Here is an 18136-nt window from a genome sequence, read left to right on the forward strand (position 1 = left end):
AACTTTTTTGCCTTTTTCCAGCAGTGTGACTGATTCCAATTGCTTGCAAGTTAGTTTTTTAGAAATGTTAGGGCAGCCAACTGGGCTCTGGACTGGGGCTGGTTTCCAAGTCTCCAGAACCCCCTGGGGCCCTCCTGGCCTGGCTCTTATTTCATGAGTGCTTTGTATCTGATGCCCATCAATTTTTTTTATTCCTTGGCTTTTGACATGAAGTTCATATACTTACTACTAGTCACACCAAATGATAGGGCCTTTAATAATTTGTGCCCTCATGAGCTGCAGCCAGCCATGCTTCTCTGTCCATGGGTTTTCCAGGCAGGAATACTGGAGTGGGCTGCCATGTTTCCTCCAGGGGGATTTATTTTTTAAGAATATTTATTTACTTGGCTGCTATGCAGCATCTGAGTTGCAGCATGTGGGATCTTCCAGTTGCAGGAGGCAGAATCTTTCTTTAGCTGTGGCATGCAGACTCTTAGTTGTGGCGTGTGGGATCCAGTTCTCTGACTAGGGATCAAACCTGGGCTCCTGCATTGAGACCACGGAGACTTAGCCACTGGACCACCAGGGAAGTTCCGATGGGGCCTTTAAAGCAACAGAGAGGCACCTCTGCAAAGGGGCTAACGTTAGTTTGTGAACTTGGTGAGACACAGCTGGTAGGTGCTTCCTGTAGGTAACAGTAGTTGCCAGAAAGTTGGAAGGATGTGAGGCTTGGCTGCTTCACTCTCCAGCTTCATTCCCAGCCTCTCCTGAAAGGCAGGCTCAGACATTTCTTGCCCGAAGTACAGCAGTGAGCCAATGCTTGATGCATGGGCTTGATGCAGTCTCCTTACAAGTGATGGCAGCCACAGCTTGGCAGGGTGCAGACGGTGTTCTCGGGCAGGCTTGGCAAACATGCTCTTTGGTTTTGTCAGTAAAGTTTTATTGAAACACAGGCATGCTCATTTGGTGTGTGTCATCCATTGCTGCATTCATGTTAGAGTGGCAGAAATGAATCGTTGCATAGAAGCGGGATGGCCCACACAGGCTAAAGTACTTCTGTGCGGACCTTTACAGAAAAAGTTTGCCAACTATTGTTGTAGAGGCAGGATTCTGTTCCCCTTTCAGTTGGCGTTAGGCAGCTAGAATCCTCTAGTGCAGGAGCTTGCACTAGATGAACCTGCGGTGTATCCCCCGAGAGTTCAGGCGACAGGCCTCCCTAAGTTGCTGTGCCCTTTACACGCCATGGTCTTATCTTTGGGATGGGTGTGTGAGCGCTCAGTTGCCTCAATCATGTCTGACTCTTGTGACCCCATGATCTGTAGCCCCCCAGGCTCCTCTGTCCATGGGATTCTCCAGGCAAGAATACTGGAGTGGGTTGCCATGTCCTCCTCCAGGAGATCTTCCCGGGGACTGAACCTGGATCTCCTGGGTCTCCTGCATTGGCAGGCAGATTCTTTACCACGGAGCCACCTGGGAAGCCCCGTCTTTGTGATATTAGGGCTCATTCAGACATCTTGCATGCCACAGATTTCCTGAGAGAGCTCAATTGTACTTTCACTATTCTGACCAACCGACCACTAATTTCACTATTGGAAACCGACTTCTAACCATCGTTATGCTATTTTTAAGTCCCTAATGCTAATAGAGTTAACACAAAAACCTAGTAATTGCCTCAGAATTGTGGGCTTCTACATGAGAGGTTAACTGACCACAATTGAAGTGTGACTTTTAGGATAACCAGCCAAAATCCAAGCATTGACAAATTATTTTAATTATGACATTGCTTAAGTGTATCCGAACGTAGACATAGGTATAAGTACCTAATGCTTGTTACTCCATATGCAACAATAAAGTTCAAACGTGTTTACGGATTAAAAAGGAGACTATAATACCAATACATTTCAAATTGATTTTTTATAATACCAGTATTGAGATATGATTCATATCCTGTAACATTTACCCTTGTAAAGTGTACAGTTCAGTGATTTTTAGTATGTTCATAAGGTCAGGAATTGTTCACCACCATCTAAATCCAGAGCGTTGTCGTGACCTGTGAAGGAAACCTTATACCCACTAGCAATACTTTGTACTCCTCTCTCCTTCCAGCCCCTGGCAACCAGGAATCTACTTTCTGCCTTATGGATTTGCCTATTCTCGACATTATTATAATAATTATTATTAATTGCTGCACCTTGAGGTATGTGGGATCTTAGTTCCCTGACTTGGGATTGAACCCACACCCCCTGCATTGGAAGTGTTGGGTCTTAACCACTGGACCACCAGGGAAGCCCCTCTTTTAAATTCTTGATGTGTTATTTCCGTTTAGGATGGAGGATTTGAAGGTTAGGTCTGGCATCTGGCCTTCCTCAAGAATAGGTTGTAGTGACTGTTGTGTTTGCTTTTCATTTTTTGAAAAATTTTTTGAAAAAACCAGATATTTTAAGTGATATACTGTGGCAACTCTTCACATCAGGGTAATCCTTCCCAGGGCTTTTTGTTGTTGCCTTTTTTGGGTTTTGTGTTGTGAGTTTCCTGCATTAATTTTGTAAATTTTGCATCCGTCAGTGGGTGTGGCAGTGAAGTCCTGACCATTAGTGCTCAGCTGGTGAGCAGTGATTTCCTAAAGCGCTTTCAGCCAGTCTGTTGGCCTTTGCTGAGGCCTCTGAGTGTGTGTTGGCGGCATGCCTTCGGTGCCTTCTCCAGCGCTGCCTTAGTCTTCACTTCTTGTTTGTGTGGAGACCCAAGATTATTAACCAGACGTGAGGAATTAGGCCCTTTCCATTCTTTCCTGAGCAAAACACAGCCCTGCATGCGCGTGACCTTGTAAATTCCTTGGAATGTTTCAGAGCTTATCAAGGCCTCTTATGAACATCTTCTCCCATTTTTCCTTTTATGCTTTTTAGTTCACCCTTTGTGAGCTCCAAGTGTTAATGTTTCTCTGGCAGATGTGGTGTTAAAACACCACTTGTCGGTGTTTCCCGTAAATGCCCAGGCTGTAGGTCTGTGTGTAGAGAGAACTGAGTCAGGTTATTTAAGGAGACGACCTGAGAATGCAGCTATCAAGCGAGGCACCAGGCAGATAAAATCTGACAGTCCTCTGGCTGTGGGGCATTTGGGGAGCTCCAAACCTGTTCTGTCCTCTCCTGGGCTGCTGGTTTTCATAGCGATTGTGGCTGTGACGCTGTGGGTTTCCCACGCTACTAGTACCTCAGCTAGAGAAAGAAGGGTTGGGATTAGGACAAGTTGAAACATCACCAAGTTCACCGTTCTTGCTGAGCTTCAGTCATTGTCTTGAATAAATGCCTCTTGAATTTTTGCAAGCTTTTATTTAATTTTCAGGATTCTGAAAAAGTTGATTTTGAGAATTTTTGTCAGTGCTCTTGTTGTTCGCATGGATGAGTGGATTTTTAGAGTTCTTTCCTCTGCCATTTCAGAAGTGCTTTCAGTTAATATTAACTCTGCAAACTTTTTATTATTTCCACATTTACAAAAAAAAAATTTTTTTTTTGTGCTGATATGACCTCTCCTTGTGCCTTTATTCAGTCTCAAGAGTATCTGCGTTTGCTAATCTCTTTTCAACTGTCTATGCACTACTTATTTTTCCTTGGACTATTTTAAACTAAATCTCAGCTATATCATTTTATCTATTGTTAGGCATAGATAACGTGAAGGGGAATGATATTTTGCTGAAACTTTGTTACTGCTTCGAAGAGAAAGTGGCACCAAGTGTTACAGCCCAGGTGCTTCTGCCCCCATGTCCTTGTCTGCCACCTGCCTTGGGTCCCTCATTTCTCCCACCAATTTTATCTGAAACTTTCAGTTGAATAGATCACTGTGACATCTTTTGGCCTTCCCTTGGCAAGAATATATCATATTTAGTTCTCTTCTGCTCTCTTCTCCACACCCCCCCCCCTTTTTTTTTGGCTATTGACTTAATCTGAAGCATAAATGTAAACTCAGGCTTTGAAATTCAGATTATTCAGATTCTTATATTTGTTTTTTACTTATCAGAAATGAAAACACCAAATGAAAAATATCTTGCTATGAATTCACAGGCCCTATAATATTGCTGTAAATTAAAACATTTAAATAATTCCTAGTTGTTGGTGACAGTATGTGTGCTGGTAGATAAGTATTAACTGGAATAGCCTTTCAGGAAGGCCATTTATCCTGTCAAAATGGAAAATTTGACCTAGGAATTCTAATAATGCATCTTACAGATTTTCTCCTGTAGCTGTGAAAAAGGTAATTCATACAAGTACGTTCATTGCAGAGTGCTTCTGGAAATAACCTAAATGGCCATTAATAGCTGTTAAATCAAAGATGTCTAAGATACACTGCTGATGGAAAAAGTTAAATTGTAGAACAGTAAGATACTCTGTTAATGAAAAAAGTGTTACATAATACCATTTCTCTCATGAGTTACACAGCCAATTTCTATCATGATCCAGTTGTATGTGAAAAAGAAATTTGCATATATCAATTTGGCAATGTGTTTGGCTACTCTTAACAGACTAGAAATAAAAGCGACTTCGCCAAGACGGAGGTTTATTTTTCTCTCTTTAGTGCTGCCTAAAGCTAGGGCTGGCATGTTGGTGCCCAGGTGTTCCTGGGGACCAAGGCCTCTTTTTCTTAATTTTTTGGCCACCCATGTGGCATTTCCCTGACCAGGAATTGAACTTGTGTCCCCTGCATTGGAAGAGCATAGGCCTGACCACTGGGGAAGTCCCCAAGCCTCTATCTTGCTATTTGACCATCCAAAGGAATAATTTCCACACTCTCCCTCATGGTCCCTGACATTTACTCTAGGCTTCGAGTCTGTTGGAGTCGGGAAGAATGAGGACAGATAGAAAGGCTGCAATAGGACCCTCCCAGCTGGTTCAGTCCCTTTCAACAGCTTTCCTTGAAACCCAGCACAATAGTCTGTTCATGTCTCATTGACTGGTCCTTAGTAACACGACCACACAGAGTTGTCCAAAAGAAAGAGAGCCTTCGGCTTTTATTTGGGTGGTTGTCAGGGTTTGCTAAGGAGGAAAGGGCTGGTGGATGTTGTGGTGAGTGGCACAACGTCTGTCACTGTGTAAATATGCTCACGGGTGGTGGCACGGAGCATCTTATGAGAAGAAATGGATCTGCATTTTACCTTATACCTGTCTGTACTGTTGGATTTTTCGTGAGCATACAGTCTCTTACTCCTATAATAACGATAAAGAGAAATTCAGCATTGACAATGGTTGAAGAAATACATCTTACAGTTAATAGTGTGTCATAGTTTTATTGTTAACACTTTTCTTGGTGGTGGTAAAATATTACACTAACTTGCCTACAAATGCTTTAGAAGTGAACCTAACTATCCAGACTTAGGAATACTTCTCTCAGAATAAAGTGGGATGGATGTATTTAGAGGTTTTTCATGACCTTAGTACTCTTGGATTTATATCTTGCTATCTATTCTCACTTCTCAGGTCTCCCAGCAATCATCTTTAAGAACATATAACTGGTGATGGGCTTGGCCTTCCCTGTTGGTCCAGTGGTTAAGACTCTGTGCTCCCAATGCAGGGGCCATGGGTTTGATCCCTGGCGGGGGAACTAAGATCCTGCATGCTGTGTGGCACAGCCAAACAAAACAAACCCAAGAAACGAACAAACAAAAGCTAATGATGGGCTTGAGTGTCACTGAGAGAAATGGCTCCTTTCTCAGGTATAACTGCAGTAGGAAGTAGTGAAAAAACATAAAGCATAAAAAAATGTTTCACTGATATCCGTGTGTAGTTCTAGTTCCAGTTCAGTCACTCAGTCGTGTCCGAGTCTTTGCGACCCCATGAACCGCAGCACGCCAGGCCTCCCTGTCCATCACCAACTCCCGGAGTCCACCCAAACCCATGTCCATTGTGTTGGTGATGCCATCCAACCATCTCATCCTCTGTCATCCCCTTCTCCTCCTGCCCTCAATCTTTCCCAGCATCAGGGTCTTCTCAAATGAGTCAGCTCTCCTCATCAGGTTGCCAAAATATTGGAGTTTCAGCTTCAGCATCAGTCCTTCCAATGAATATTCAGGGTTTATTTCCTTTAGGATGGACTGGTTGGATCTCCTTGCAGTCCAAGGGACTCTCAAGAATCTTCTCCAACACCACAATTCAAAAGCATCAGTTCTTTGGCGCTCAGCTTTCTTCACAGTCCAACTCTCACATCCATACATGACTACTGGAAAGACCATAGCCTTGACTAGATGGGACCTTTGTTGGCAAAGTAATGTCTCTGCTTTTGAATATGCTATCTAGGTTGGTCATAACTTTCCTTCTAAGCAGTAAGCGTCTTTTAATTTCATGGCTGCAATCACCATCTGCAGTGATTTTGGAGCCCCCCAAAATAAAGTCAGCCACTGTTTCCACTGTTTCCCCATCTCTTTGCCATGAAGTGATGGGACCGGATGCCATGATCTTCATTTTCTGAATGTTGAGCTTTAAGCCAACTTTTTTACTCTCCTCTTTCACTTTCATCAAGAGGCTCTTTAGTTCCTCTTCACTTTCTGCCATAAGGGTGGTGTCATCTGCATATCTGAGGTTATTGATATTTCTCCTGGCAATCTTGATTCCAGCTTGTGCTTCTTCCAGCCCAGCGTTTCTCATGATGTACTCTGCATGTAAGTTAAATAAGCAGGGTGACAATATACAGCCTTGACGTTCTCCTTTTCCTATTTGGAACCAGTCTTTTGTTCCGTGTCCAGTTCTAACTGTTGCTTCCTGACCTGCATATAGGTTTCTCAAGAGGCAGGTCAGGTGGTCTGGTATTCCCATCTCTTTCAGAATTTTCCACAGCTTATTGTGATCCAGTCAAAGGCTTTGGCATAGTCAATAAAGCAGAAATAGATGTTTTTCTGGAACTCTCTTGCTTTTTCGATGATCCAGTGGATTTTGGCAATTTGATCTCTGGCTCCTCTGCCTTTTTTAAAGCCAACTTGAACATCTGGAAGTTCACGGTTCATGTATTGCTGAAGCCTGGCTTGGAGAATTTTGACCACTATTCTACTAGTGTGTGAGATGAGTGCAATTGTGTGGTAGTTTGAGCATTCTTTGGCATTGCCTTTCTTTGGGATTGGAATGAAAACTGACCTTTTCCAGGCCTGTGGCCATTGCTGAGTTTTCCAAATTTGCTGACATATTGAGTTCAGCACTTTCACAGCATCATCTTTTAGGATTTGAAACAGCTCAACTGGAATTCCATCACTTCCACTAGCTTTGTTCATAGTGATGCTTCCTAAGGCCCCCCTGACTTCACAGGATGTCCGGCTCTAGGTGAGTGTGAGTGATCACATCTTCATGATTATCTGGGTTGTGAAGATCTTTTTTGTACAGTTCTTCTGTGTATTCTTGCCGCCTCTTCTTACTATCTTCTGCTTCTGTTTATTTATATATATTCTAAGGATTTATATAGGGTGGCTTAAATCATCTGACCTTGATACATAGCTATAAAACTTTATTGACTTAAGGAGGGCTTTTGGAATTTATACATAGCAATTTTGGGAACTCTCTCACTCGGGTGATGCATTTTGTGTTTTTAATCAATCCATCGTTTCTATAGCCCCATACTGAGGACAGGCTATTATGCAGTTTTCAGGGTGCCATTTTGGGAAGGCAGTCTTCTGTACTTCTCGGCCTGGCTTCTTTAAAACAAACTACTTTTAACCAGTGTTCAGTGGTGGCTTGGAAAAAGTGTGTGTGTGTGTGTACATTCAGCTGCTCAGGTGAATAGAAAACAACTTCACCTTCATCAGCTTGCTCTTCACAAAATTTGTTAGACATCCATGGGCATGGAGTATTTAGCAGTTGTCATATTATAGTCAAGGAAACATGACATCAAAAAAAAAGGGAAACTTGAAATCTTCTATACTCTGTAGGAGTTAAAAATCTGTAATAAACAGTAGCAACATAGTCAAGGATAAGTGAAGCCAAACTCACCATTTCTGGCTGGGGATCCTGACATTCAGGTCGGATGATAGCCATGCCCATGAAGATGTCCACACGAGGATGGGCCTCCCTGTCTGTTCTCCTAGACGTGCAATATTGGCCTTCAAGTTTCCGGTCACAGACTTGTAGAACTGGAAAGAGACACGTAGAGCCTTTGCAGTGTTTCTTATTCTCTTTTGGATCACTGGCCCTTTTGAGAAACTTCTGAAATGTCTGTATCCTCCCAGCACAGTGAGTGAGTGCATCCACATGCAAAATTTGCATATATATTTATGGAGTTCCTGGATCATTTAAACCCGTACCCAAAGTCCTCATTCAAATCAGCTTCTCAATTTATAGAGGGATACACTGGAACCTAGGCTTCCCTGGTGGCTTAGATGGTAAAAAATCCACCTGCAATGTGGGAGACGTGGGTTTGATCCCTGGGTTGGGAAGATCCTCTGGAGCAGGGAATGGCAACCCACTCCTATTTTCTTGCCTAGAGAATCCCCACGGACAGCAGAGCCTGGCGGGCTGCAGTCCATGGGATCGCAAAGAGTCGGACACGACTGAGCGACTAAGCACACAGAAATTGGAACATAGAGAAATTGAGCGCTAACTCTGAATCTAGCGCTTTTACACACATGAGCAAGCTCCCAGCTGTGATTAATATCCCTGAAACACAGTGTAACCAGCGTCACGTGGGTGGTCAGCATCCCATGGAGTACTCTGTCTCTACCAAAGAAAATATATTGTAGCAAGAGACCCTAATCAATGAGAAGGATTAAAAGACTGAAAAATAGAATCAGTGACAATTCCTTCAACTGTTGGTAAAAATTAAAGCCCTATGACTCGGGGATCCTTGTGATCTAGAAATAGTAGAAAGGGGAAGAGGATGTGTTTTGTATGCATATCAGGTGTGTGGCGGACCTCACCCTCTGGTGGTTTGGGGGCTGTATGTTCTGCCCAGCTTGTCTCTCCAGCCTCATCACACAGCCCTCTCCCTTTCGCTCTCTGCTTAAGCTTTGGCAGCCCCTGCCCCCTCCCCAAGCTCAAGTTCTCCCTTCATACTTTGTCCTTTCTCTTCATGTAGTGCCTGAAGTGTCTGTATCTATTGCAGACCAGGTATCTAGGATATAGTGGTACAGCCCAGGCTGCCCAGTGACGGCAAACACTGCAAAATGTGCATTTGTGGTAACACTCTTCAGTGTTTTTAGTAGAATCAGAGGGATCTGACTTTCCTGTTTCCTTTTACACTTTTTCTGAATGATTATCATATGGTACAGTTGATATTTTTCTCCTCCTCTTCCTTGGCAGCATCTCTTCGGCAGTCCACAACCATCCTCTGTCCAGCTCTGGGTCTCCTTTGGCCGGAAGCCCATGCGAGCAGCCCAGTTTGTCACAAGACATCCTATTAATGTGAGTGGGGTCTGCGGTGGAGGGCGGGGGAGTGCTGGTGTCCTCAGGCAGAGGTCAGGGGGAGGGTGATGGGGGGAGGATATTTGATGGAGGCTCCCTGGAGTCACTTTCTAGATTAGTCTCTATGCTTTTGGGCATCTTGGTCTGTTTTTTCCCCTCTTCACTTTTTGAAGTGGAGCTGAATGGGAGCCTTAATTTGCTTGAAGTGGAGAAGGATTGGCAGAGAGGTTTGGAGCCAGAGTCAATGGGCTCAGTGTGCCCGTGCTGAAGGAATGGGAGGGTAGGGACAGCAGCAGTTATTCATTAAGTACCTGCTGTGTTGCTCACAGATGGCGAGGTTCCATAAGGGGACAGAATTGGAGTCTCACCCTTTTAGAAACAGATGGGTTGGAGAGTCCGAGAACAGAGCAGAGAAAGAAACCATGTACAGTCAAAGGCTTGACTGTGCAGCCTGTGTTAAGACATAGAGAACCATAGGAAAGGTCAGTGTGAGCTGGGTCATCGGAGAAGTGACCATGGGGAGGAGGTGGCATTTGAAGGCCTTGATGCCAGGGCCTGGTGTGATGGAGGATTAGTAGCTCAGAGGAGTATGTGATGGAGAACACGTTTGTCAGTTCTTTGCTTTCTCTGGGCTCTGCCTTCCTGTGGTCATCTTAGAGGAAATGAGAGGGAAGGAAATGCACATTAATTTGCATTATGCTTTGTAGTAACGATAGGGAGACATCATTACGTTAAAAGTGATTTCTAGGTCATTTTTGGAGTTCAAAGCCCGTTCTTATTTTGTGCCCCATCTGCCGATAAGGGGTCTGCTTTAGCCACAGAACAGCCTTAGGGTCTCTAAGGAGAGTCAGCCAAGCTTCTTTCCCAAGACCAGGAGGCTCTCGTGGGCTCCAAGACTGCCCTCTTCCCTGGGACACTGAGAAGCCCTTGCTTGCGTGTGCAAAGGGACCTTCCACAGGGCATATGTGTTTTTTTTGACTTGTGTCTTTTTAATTTTTTTGATGCCAAAGGAATATTACATCGCGGACGCCTCCGAGGACCAGGTGTTTGTGTGTGTCAGTCACAGTAACAACCGCACCAACCTGTATATCTCGGAAGCAGAGGGGCTGAAGTTCTCACTGTCCTTGGAGAACGTGCTCTATTACAGCCCAGCGGGGGCAGGCAGTGACACCTTGGTGAGGTAAGGAGACCGGTGGGCGGGGCTGCTTCCTGCTTTTTTACCCGGCACGTCCTCTCATTGGGTGGTTTTCAACATCCCCTGAACATTTGGACTCCCCTGGGGGTGGTTTCAGAAGCCCCAGTGATTACTGGTCCACCTTCCCAGACATTACTTTTTTTATCTGGTTTGAGGTATGCCAGGCACTTGAGGATCTTTTTTAATTTTTAAAACAACTTTAACTAATTCGGTTTTGTCTGCACTGGGTCTTCGTTGCCGCCGGTGGGCTTTCTCCAGTTGTGGAGAGTGGGGGCTCCTCTCTAGTTGCAGTGCACGGACTACTTGCTGCAGTGGCTGTCTCTTGTTTTGAAGCACCGGCTCTAGAGCATGGGCTCAGTAGTTGTGGCTAGAAGGGCTCTAGAGCACACGCTCAGTAGTTGTGGTGAACGGGCTTAATTGCCCCGAGGCACGTGGGATCGTCCCAGACCAGGGATCGAACCTGCATTAACCACTGGACCACCAGGGAGGTGCCCACATGTTTATGTGGTGCAGAGGCTGAGCACCGCTGCACTGGGCGACCCTTAGGATCACTGCCACCATGTCAGCCACTCCTTTGGGGTTCCTTCATTCAGTTACCTGGTTTTGTGGTCTCAGACCCAGTAGGAAAGAGCACTGGCAAAACGTCACCACCACCTCTGGGCCAGCTGGCGTGTGTGTCTACAAGGCCCTTCTTCCACGTGACTCTGGTTAATTAACATCATTATCCTCCCCACCACCATCCCCCAGTAATTGCAAGGTATTGTTCTGTGGTATCTGTGGAAAAGTCCTTTATCAGTACGTCACATGCCTGGAGTGGTCCTGCTGTAACTGTGTTCTCGGGGCCATGGAGGAGTCCAGGACTGAGAAGGGGTGGATGCCATGCCATGTGGGTGGCACTGTGATCCATCAGTGGTGCGAGGTCACTTACTCTCATTTGTCTGTGACAGACCATTCTTGTGTGTGTCTCATTGTGACTAAGACTGCTCTCTGCTCTTGGGAAGAGCCAGCTGGCGGAACTGGCTGGTCTGCAGTGAGGTCTAGCTCCAGCGCCGTGAACCTCAGGTCAGAGGGCACGTTCTTGCTGCCCGCTCTCCCTCTTCAAGTTGCCGGTTCATTCAGCAAGGATGCTGCTGTTCACTGCCTGGTGGCTTTGCGTGTACAGCCGTGCTGTATTGTGTATCCAGCAAGGAAAACTTGACACAAGCTCCCTGATCCATGGAGCTCTTGTTCTAATTGTGGGAAGACAAAATAGAGACAAATACGTACTCTGCCGATAATGCTGAGTGTGGAGAAGAAAAATAAAGTGAGATAAGAGGACAGAGGGTTACCAGGGCATATGCTTTATATGAGCCGGTCATGGAACGCTGTTCTAGGAGGCTGATGTTTGAGCAGGTGCCTGAGTTACACAGGAGTGGGAGCTGGGCACATAACCTGGGGAGGAGCTTTGCAGGTGGAGGAACAGAAGGTACAGGGGCTCTGGGGTGGGACTTGAGTGGTTTAAGAGCAGTGTGGAGGCCAGGGTGGATCAACCAGCTGATGGACGGGAGAGAGCATCCCTAAGACACAGGAACCAAGAAAGCAGGGTTTAGATTGTACAGCACCCTCAAGGGCATAGCAAGATCTTTTTTCTTCTCTTAAGCATGATGGAGGGTTTTGACCAGAAGCTGGATATCACTTGATTTAACCTGTTACATTTTTTGGACACCATTTTAAAAAAATGTGAATTGCATTATGTAAAGAAAAGTGCATAAAACATAAATAGGCAGTGTTATAGATTATTTTCAGTGGATATTCATGTGACTTATATTTTAAAGAAGCCATGCTAGATGCTGTGTGGAAATTAGACAGCAGACTTGCAAACTGGGGGGTCCAGCTGTGAGATCACTGCCGAAATCCGGGCCAGTGGTTGAGGTTGGCGGGACCTGGAGCCGTAGCAGTGGAGATGATGGAAATGGTCAGAGGCTTCCTGATGGCTCAGACGGTAAAAGACCCGCCTGTAACGCAGGAGTTGTGGGTTCAATCCCTGGGTTGGAAAGATTCCCCTGGAGGAGGGAATGGCTACCCACTCTAGTATTCTTGCCTGGAGATTTCCGTGGGCAGAGGAGCCTGGAGGGCTACAGTCCATATGGTCGCATAGGAGCGACTGTCACTTTCGCTTTGACCCGTTTGCTGATGCATTTGGCTGATGGATTGGACATGGGGTTTGAGAGAAGGAGGGGAAGTCAGGGACCCACCACTGCTTGGCTGGAGCAGCTGGCACAGTGATGGTTTCAGACTGTCCGGGAGGGCTGGGCGAGTTCCCATCTGAGGATGCCTATTAGATACCAAGTCGAGAACTTTCTATGTGCTCTGGTACACTTTTCCACACCCTATTTCTTCTCCTTTGGAGGTGCTGTCATCTTTTACTTCTTAACTTTGTTTCCCAGCATAGACTCAGAGGTTACTTATTATTCAGTGTCTTGTAATGTGTTATAAACCACCCCTGCCGTGACTCATCCTCAGGTTGTTCTGGTTTGGTCAGTCACTCCTCCTCAGGCTGGCTCCCAGTGGCTTTCTTTTATTTTTAATGATTTATTGAAGTGAAATTCTCATAACGTAAACTTATCCGTTTTAAAGTAGACAACTCAGTGGCATATAGCACATTTACAGTGTTGTGCAACCACCAGCCTTACCTAATTCCCAAACATTTACATTTTTCCCAAAGAAAATCACTTAACTGTTCAGTAATTTCTCTCCCCTAAGCCCCTGGTAGTCACCAGGCTACTTTATGTCTCTCTGAATTTGCCTTTTCTGGCTATTTCATATAAATAGAATCATACCGTAACACCTGACCTTTGTGTCTAGTTCACTTTGGGTAATGTTTTCAGATTTTATCCATGTGTAACAGGTGTCAGTTGGAGAAGGCAATGGCAACCCACTCTAGTACTCTTGCCTGGAAAATCCCATGGATGGAGGAGCCTGGTAGGCTGCAGTCCATGGGGTCGCTAGGAGTCGGACACGACTGGCAGACTTCACTTTCACTTTTTACTTTCATGCATTGGAGGAGGAAATGGCAACCCACTCCAGTGTTCTTGCCTGGAGAATCCCAGGGACGGTGGGGCCTGGTGGGCTTCTGTCTATGGGGTCGCACAGAGTCGGACATGACTGAAGCGACTTAGCAGCAGCAGCAGCAGCAACAGGTGTCAGTACGTCATTCCTTTGTAGCAGTGAGCCAATAGTCGCCTTCAGTTCAGTTCAGTCGCTCAGTCGTGTCTGACTTTGCAACCCCATGGACTGCAGCATGCCAGGCTTCCCTGTCCATCACCAACTCCCAGAATTACTCAAACTCATGTCCATTGAGTCGGTGATGCCATCTAACCATCTCATCCTCTGTCGTCCCCTTCTCCTCTTGCCTTCAATCTTTCCCAGCTTCAGGATCTTTTCCAATGAGTCAGTTCTTCACATCAGGTGGCCAAAGTATTGGAGCTTCAGTTTCAGCATCAGTCCTTCCATTGAACATCCAGGACTGATCTCCTTTAGGATGGACTGGTTGGATCTCCTTGCAGTCCAAGGGACTCTCAAGAGTCTTCTTCAACGCCACAGTTCAAAAGCATCAGTTCTTCAATGCTCAGCTTTCTTTATAGTCCAACTCTCAACATCCATACATGACTACTGTAAAACCCATAGCTTTGATTAGACAGACCTTTGTTGGCAAAGGAACGTCTCTGCTTTTTAATATGCTGTCTAGGTTGGTCATAACTTTTCTTCCAAGGAGCAAGCATCTGTTAATTTCATGGCTGCAGTCACCATCTGCAGTGATTTTGGAGCCCCCCAAAATAAAATCTGTCACTGTTTCTATTGTTTCCCCATCTATTTGCCATGAAGTTACGGGACCAGATGCCATGATCTTAGTTTTCTGAATGTTGAGTTTTTTTTTTTTTTTTTTCCGAGCGCTGCAGGATCCGCCGGCCGCCCCGCCGCCCCCGTCAGCCGCTCGCCCGGCCGCCCGCCGCCTCGCTCCCTCCCGCGGAGGACCGCCGGCCCGAGGTGGCGCCGGAGCGCTGGCAGAGGGGCGGCGGCGGCGGAGGCTCAGGGGGAACTGACCTGAATGTTGAGTTTTAAGACAACTTTTTCACTCTCTTCTTTCACTTTCATCAAGAGGCTCTTTAGTTCCTCTTCACTTTTTGCCATTAGGGTCGTGTCATCTGCATTTCTGAGGTTATTGATATTTGTCCTGGCAATCTTGATTCTAGCTTGTGCTTCCTCCAGCCCAGCATTTCCCATGATGTACTCTGCATCTAAGTTAAGCAGGGTGACAATATACAGCCTTGATGTACTCCTTTTCCTATTTGGAACCAGTCTGTTGTTCCATGTCCAGTTCTAACTGTTGCTTCCTGACCTGCATACAGATTTTTCAAGAGGCAGGTCAGGTGGTCTGGTATTCCCATCTCTTTCAGAATTTTCCACAGTTTCTTGTGATCCACACAGTCAAAGGCTTTGGCATAGTCAATAAAGCAGAAATAGATGCTTTTCTGGAACCCTCTTGCTCTTTCAGTGATCCAATGGATGTTGGCAATTTGATCTCTGGTTCCTCTGCGTTTTCTAAATCCAGCTTGAACATCTGGATAGTCGCCTGACTTGTAATTAAAATCACGAACCACTCTCTCTCTGGCCTCCTGCTGATTCTTTTTCACCTTTAAGAGACTCTGGCTTTGGGCCAATAGGTCACAGCTTGGTCAAAGTTCCCTCAACTTCTGCATTTGTCAGCTCTTCAGGATGGAGATGGGAAGGGGACCCCAGAGCTGCAGAGTGTGGCTCTCTGCGGGGTGGGAATGTCCATAACGCCAGCATGCAAATGGCCCTTTATGAAGTTACGGCATTTCCCGCCCCGCCCCGCCTGAGCATGTAGTCCAGTTATGAAATTGAAAATAGATTTACATCAAGATTCATAGACTTATTTCCTCTTTGACTTTCTCATTTCTTTCTTCAGATTTTTATCTTGAGACTGGAGATGTGCTCACTTAAATGACCTTTGTCATCTGCATCTCCATCTCAACATGATGACACGGGAGAAGTGTGAGTGAGCAGTCTATGTGGGCAGGCTGGCTTAACTTAGAAAGGAAAACCAAATAAAACAAGCTATTCTTTGTGCCTAGTGGGGAAGTGGGTGCCAAGGACCTGGGTCCCATTACTTAGAGACCTGGAGGAGGAATTCTTCCCAGGGGTGGCCCTGACCTCGGTGAGAGGTGCCGAAGGGAGGCACTGTCTAGATGGAGGGACAGACGTGGAGTGGACGGAAGTGGCTTGCCTGCAGGGCATTTTGAGGAGGACTGCTGGGTTCTGGGCTGAAGGTGGCTGGGAGGGACCTGGTGAGCTGCCTGGCGAGAGGGAAAAGCAAGTGGTGAGAGCCAGTGAGAGAAAATGGAAGAATACGGACTCTTACGGAGAGATGCTTGGGTGAGTCAGGTGGTTGCAGGGTGCAAGGTGTTAGAAGGAGAGATGACAGGATGGACCGGGGCCCGGAGGAGCGTGGAGGTACAGGGGACAGGCTTCTGCTTGGATTGAAAAGATAAAATGCCAGGAGAAAGACTGAGGAAAGAAACAGGGCTCCTCGAGAGGAGAAAAACTCAGACCTCCCAGATAAATTGGAAGAAGCCTGTGGTGGCCCTCACAATAGTAGGATCACAAGCAGGAGAGTCGTGTGAATAGAGGGCAAGGTGGGTAACAGACCTGGGCTTTTTCCTACGGAAGCAACTGAAAACCAACTAAACCGGAACTGAGGAAACCACATGTCAGAACATTTGGTCTCAGCGCCAGTGTCTTCTGGGGGACCTTGCTCTGTCTCAGGCGGGGTGGCTCTGCCACTTCTGTGGGCATCTTTCTGTCTGAACTGGCGAAACAGTCTTCCTGCTTCAGATTTATATGACAGATGACAGGAAAGTGCATTTCTGTTTGTTTGTTTTTTTTTTAATTAATAAAGCCCAGTGGCTCAGAACTCTCCCAAATAAAGGACATGCTTCCAGTTTTAAAAGCCACGTGTGAACTGTGGCTACCCTTTCTTGGGGATGAGTCCTTAGAACGTGTACCATATTAGTGCAAAACTACTGCTCAGGGAAGTTGCAGGATCTGGAACTTCCTTAACTAACATAGCAGTTAAGGCCAGTGAGGTCTTTGTCTCTTGTTTCCCTGTTAATAAGCATAACCTCAAGGTTTCCAGAGCCATCCTTGTTGGATGTACTGTGTCTTTGGGAAGGCTTCTGCTCTGTTCCCTGACAAATCCTATGGACTTCTGTCTGATCAGGGTGTTGGCTAATTAGTTGTAAGTATCTGGACAATGTAACCCCTTAGCTATATTTCTGTGCTGCTGCTAGTGCTGCTAAGTCGCATTAGTCGTGTTCAACTCTGTGCGACCCCATGAACTGCAGCCTACCAGGCTCCTGCACCCATGGGATTCTCCAGGCAAGAGTACTGGAGTGGGTTGCCATTGCCTTATAGACTGGGTTAAATTGTAAGCCCCAGCACTACACTGTAATATTTTTTTTTAATTGAAGTCTAGTTGATTTACAGTGTTGTGTTAAATTTTTCTGTGTGACAGAGTGATTCGTTTGTATACACACATGTACACAAACACACACACACGTATTCTTTTCCATTATAGTTTCTTGCAGTATATTGAATATAGTTCCCTGTGCTATACAGTAAGACCTTTGTTGTTTATCCGGCCTATAATAAAATAGTTTGCATCTGCCAACCCCGAACTCTCAGTCCTTCCCTATCCCATCCCTGTCCGCAGCCACAGGTCTGTTTTCCATGTCTGCGAGTGTGTTTTTATTTCCTAGATAGGTTTGTTTGTGTCATATTTAAGATTCCACATGCAAGTGGTATTTGTCATTCTCTTTCTAACTTACTTCTCTTATGGTCATCTCTGGGTCCATCCATGTGGCTGCAGATGACATGATTTCATTCCTTTTTCATGGCTGAGTAGCATTCCATTGTGTATATGCACCACATCTTCTCTATCCATCCATCTGTGGATGGACATTCAGGTTGCTTCCATGTCTTGGCTGTTGTGAACAGGCCAGTACTGTACTTAGAATCTGGTAAGTTTGGTTTATTGTTTCCTGTTTACCCAGGCTCACTGGAGGATTTTGGGTCAATATCCTAGTGAGAAATAAATGTAACTCTCACATCAACTTTTCTGTGTTGTATTTATCATTCTGAACCCCATGTGAGGAGTGATTGATCAGATGAGCATCTTGGCCTTCAAAGTTAAAAAAAAAAAAGGCAGTTTATTCAGCCACAGGAAGGAAGGAATACAGTACCGATACAACATGGATGAACCTTGAAAACTTTATAGTAAGGGAAGGTAACCAGATACAAAAGGTAGTATATTATATAATTACATTTATATGAAATATCCAGAATAGGCAAGCCCAAGCTATGGTTTTTCCAGTAGTTGTGTATGGATGTGAGAGTTGGACCATAAAGAAGGCTGAGTGGTAAAGAATTCATGCTTTTGAGCTGTGGTGTTGGAGAAGACTCTTGAGAGTCCCTTGGACTGCAGGAAGATCAAACCAGTCTATCCTAAAGGAAATCAGTCCTGAATATTCTTTGGAAG

General features: G+C 45.5%; 1 protein-coding gene across 10 annotated transcripts in view; it reads left to right on the top strand.

Annotated features, from left to right (window-relative positions):
* SORL1 (sortilin related receptor 1) overlaps positions 1 to 18136 on the top strand; it is a 170560-nt gene that overhangs the window by 45561 nt on the left and 106863 nt on the right. For all 10 annotated transcript variants that reach the window (XM_086338350.1, XM_086338353.1, XM_086338360.1 and 7 more), the window contains 2 exons: positions 9243 to 9344; positions 10355 to 10524. In XM_086338350.1, coding sequence (XP_086194476.1) covers positions 9243 to 9344; positions 10355 to 10524 — 272 coding nt within the window. The remainder of the gene's footprint in view (positions 1 to 9242; positions 9345 to 10354; positions 10525 to 18136) is intronic.

The sequence above is a fragment of the Bos grunniens genome, chromosome 15 (genome assembly GCF_055505025.1).
Source record: "Bos grunniens cultivar Pamir isolate PY7600 chromosome 15, Bosgru_T2T1.0, whole genome shotgun sequence".
NCBI classification, from domain to species: domain Eukaryota; kingdom Metazoa; phylum Chordata; class Mammalia; order Artiodactyla; family Bovidae; genus Bos; species Bos grunniens.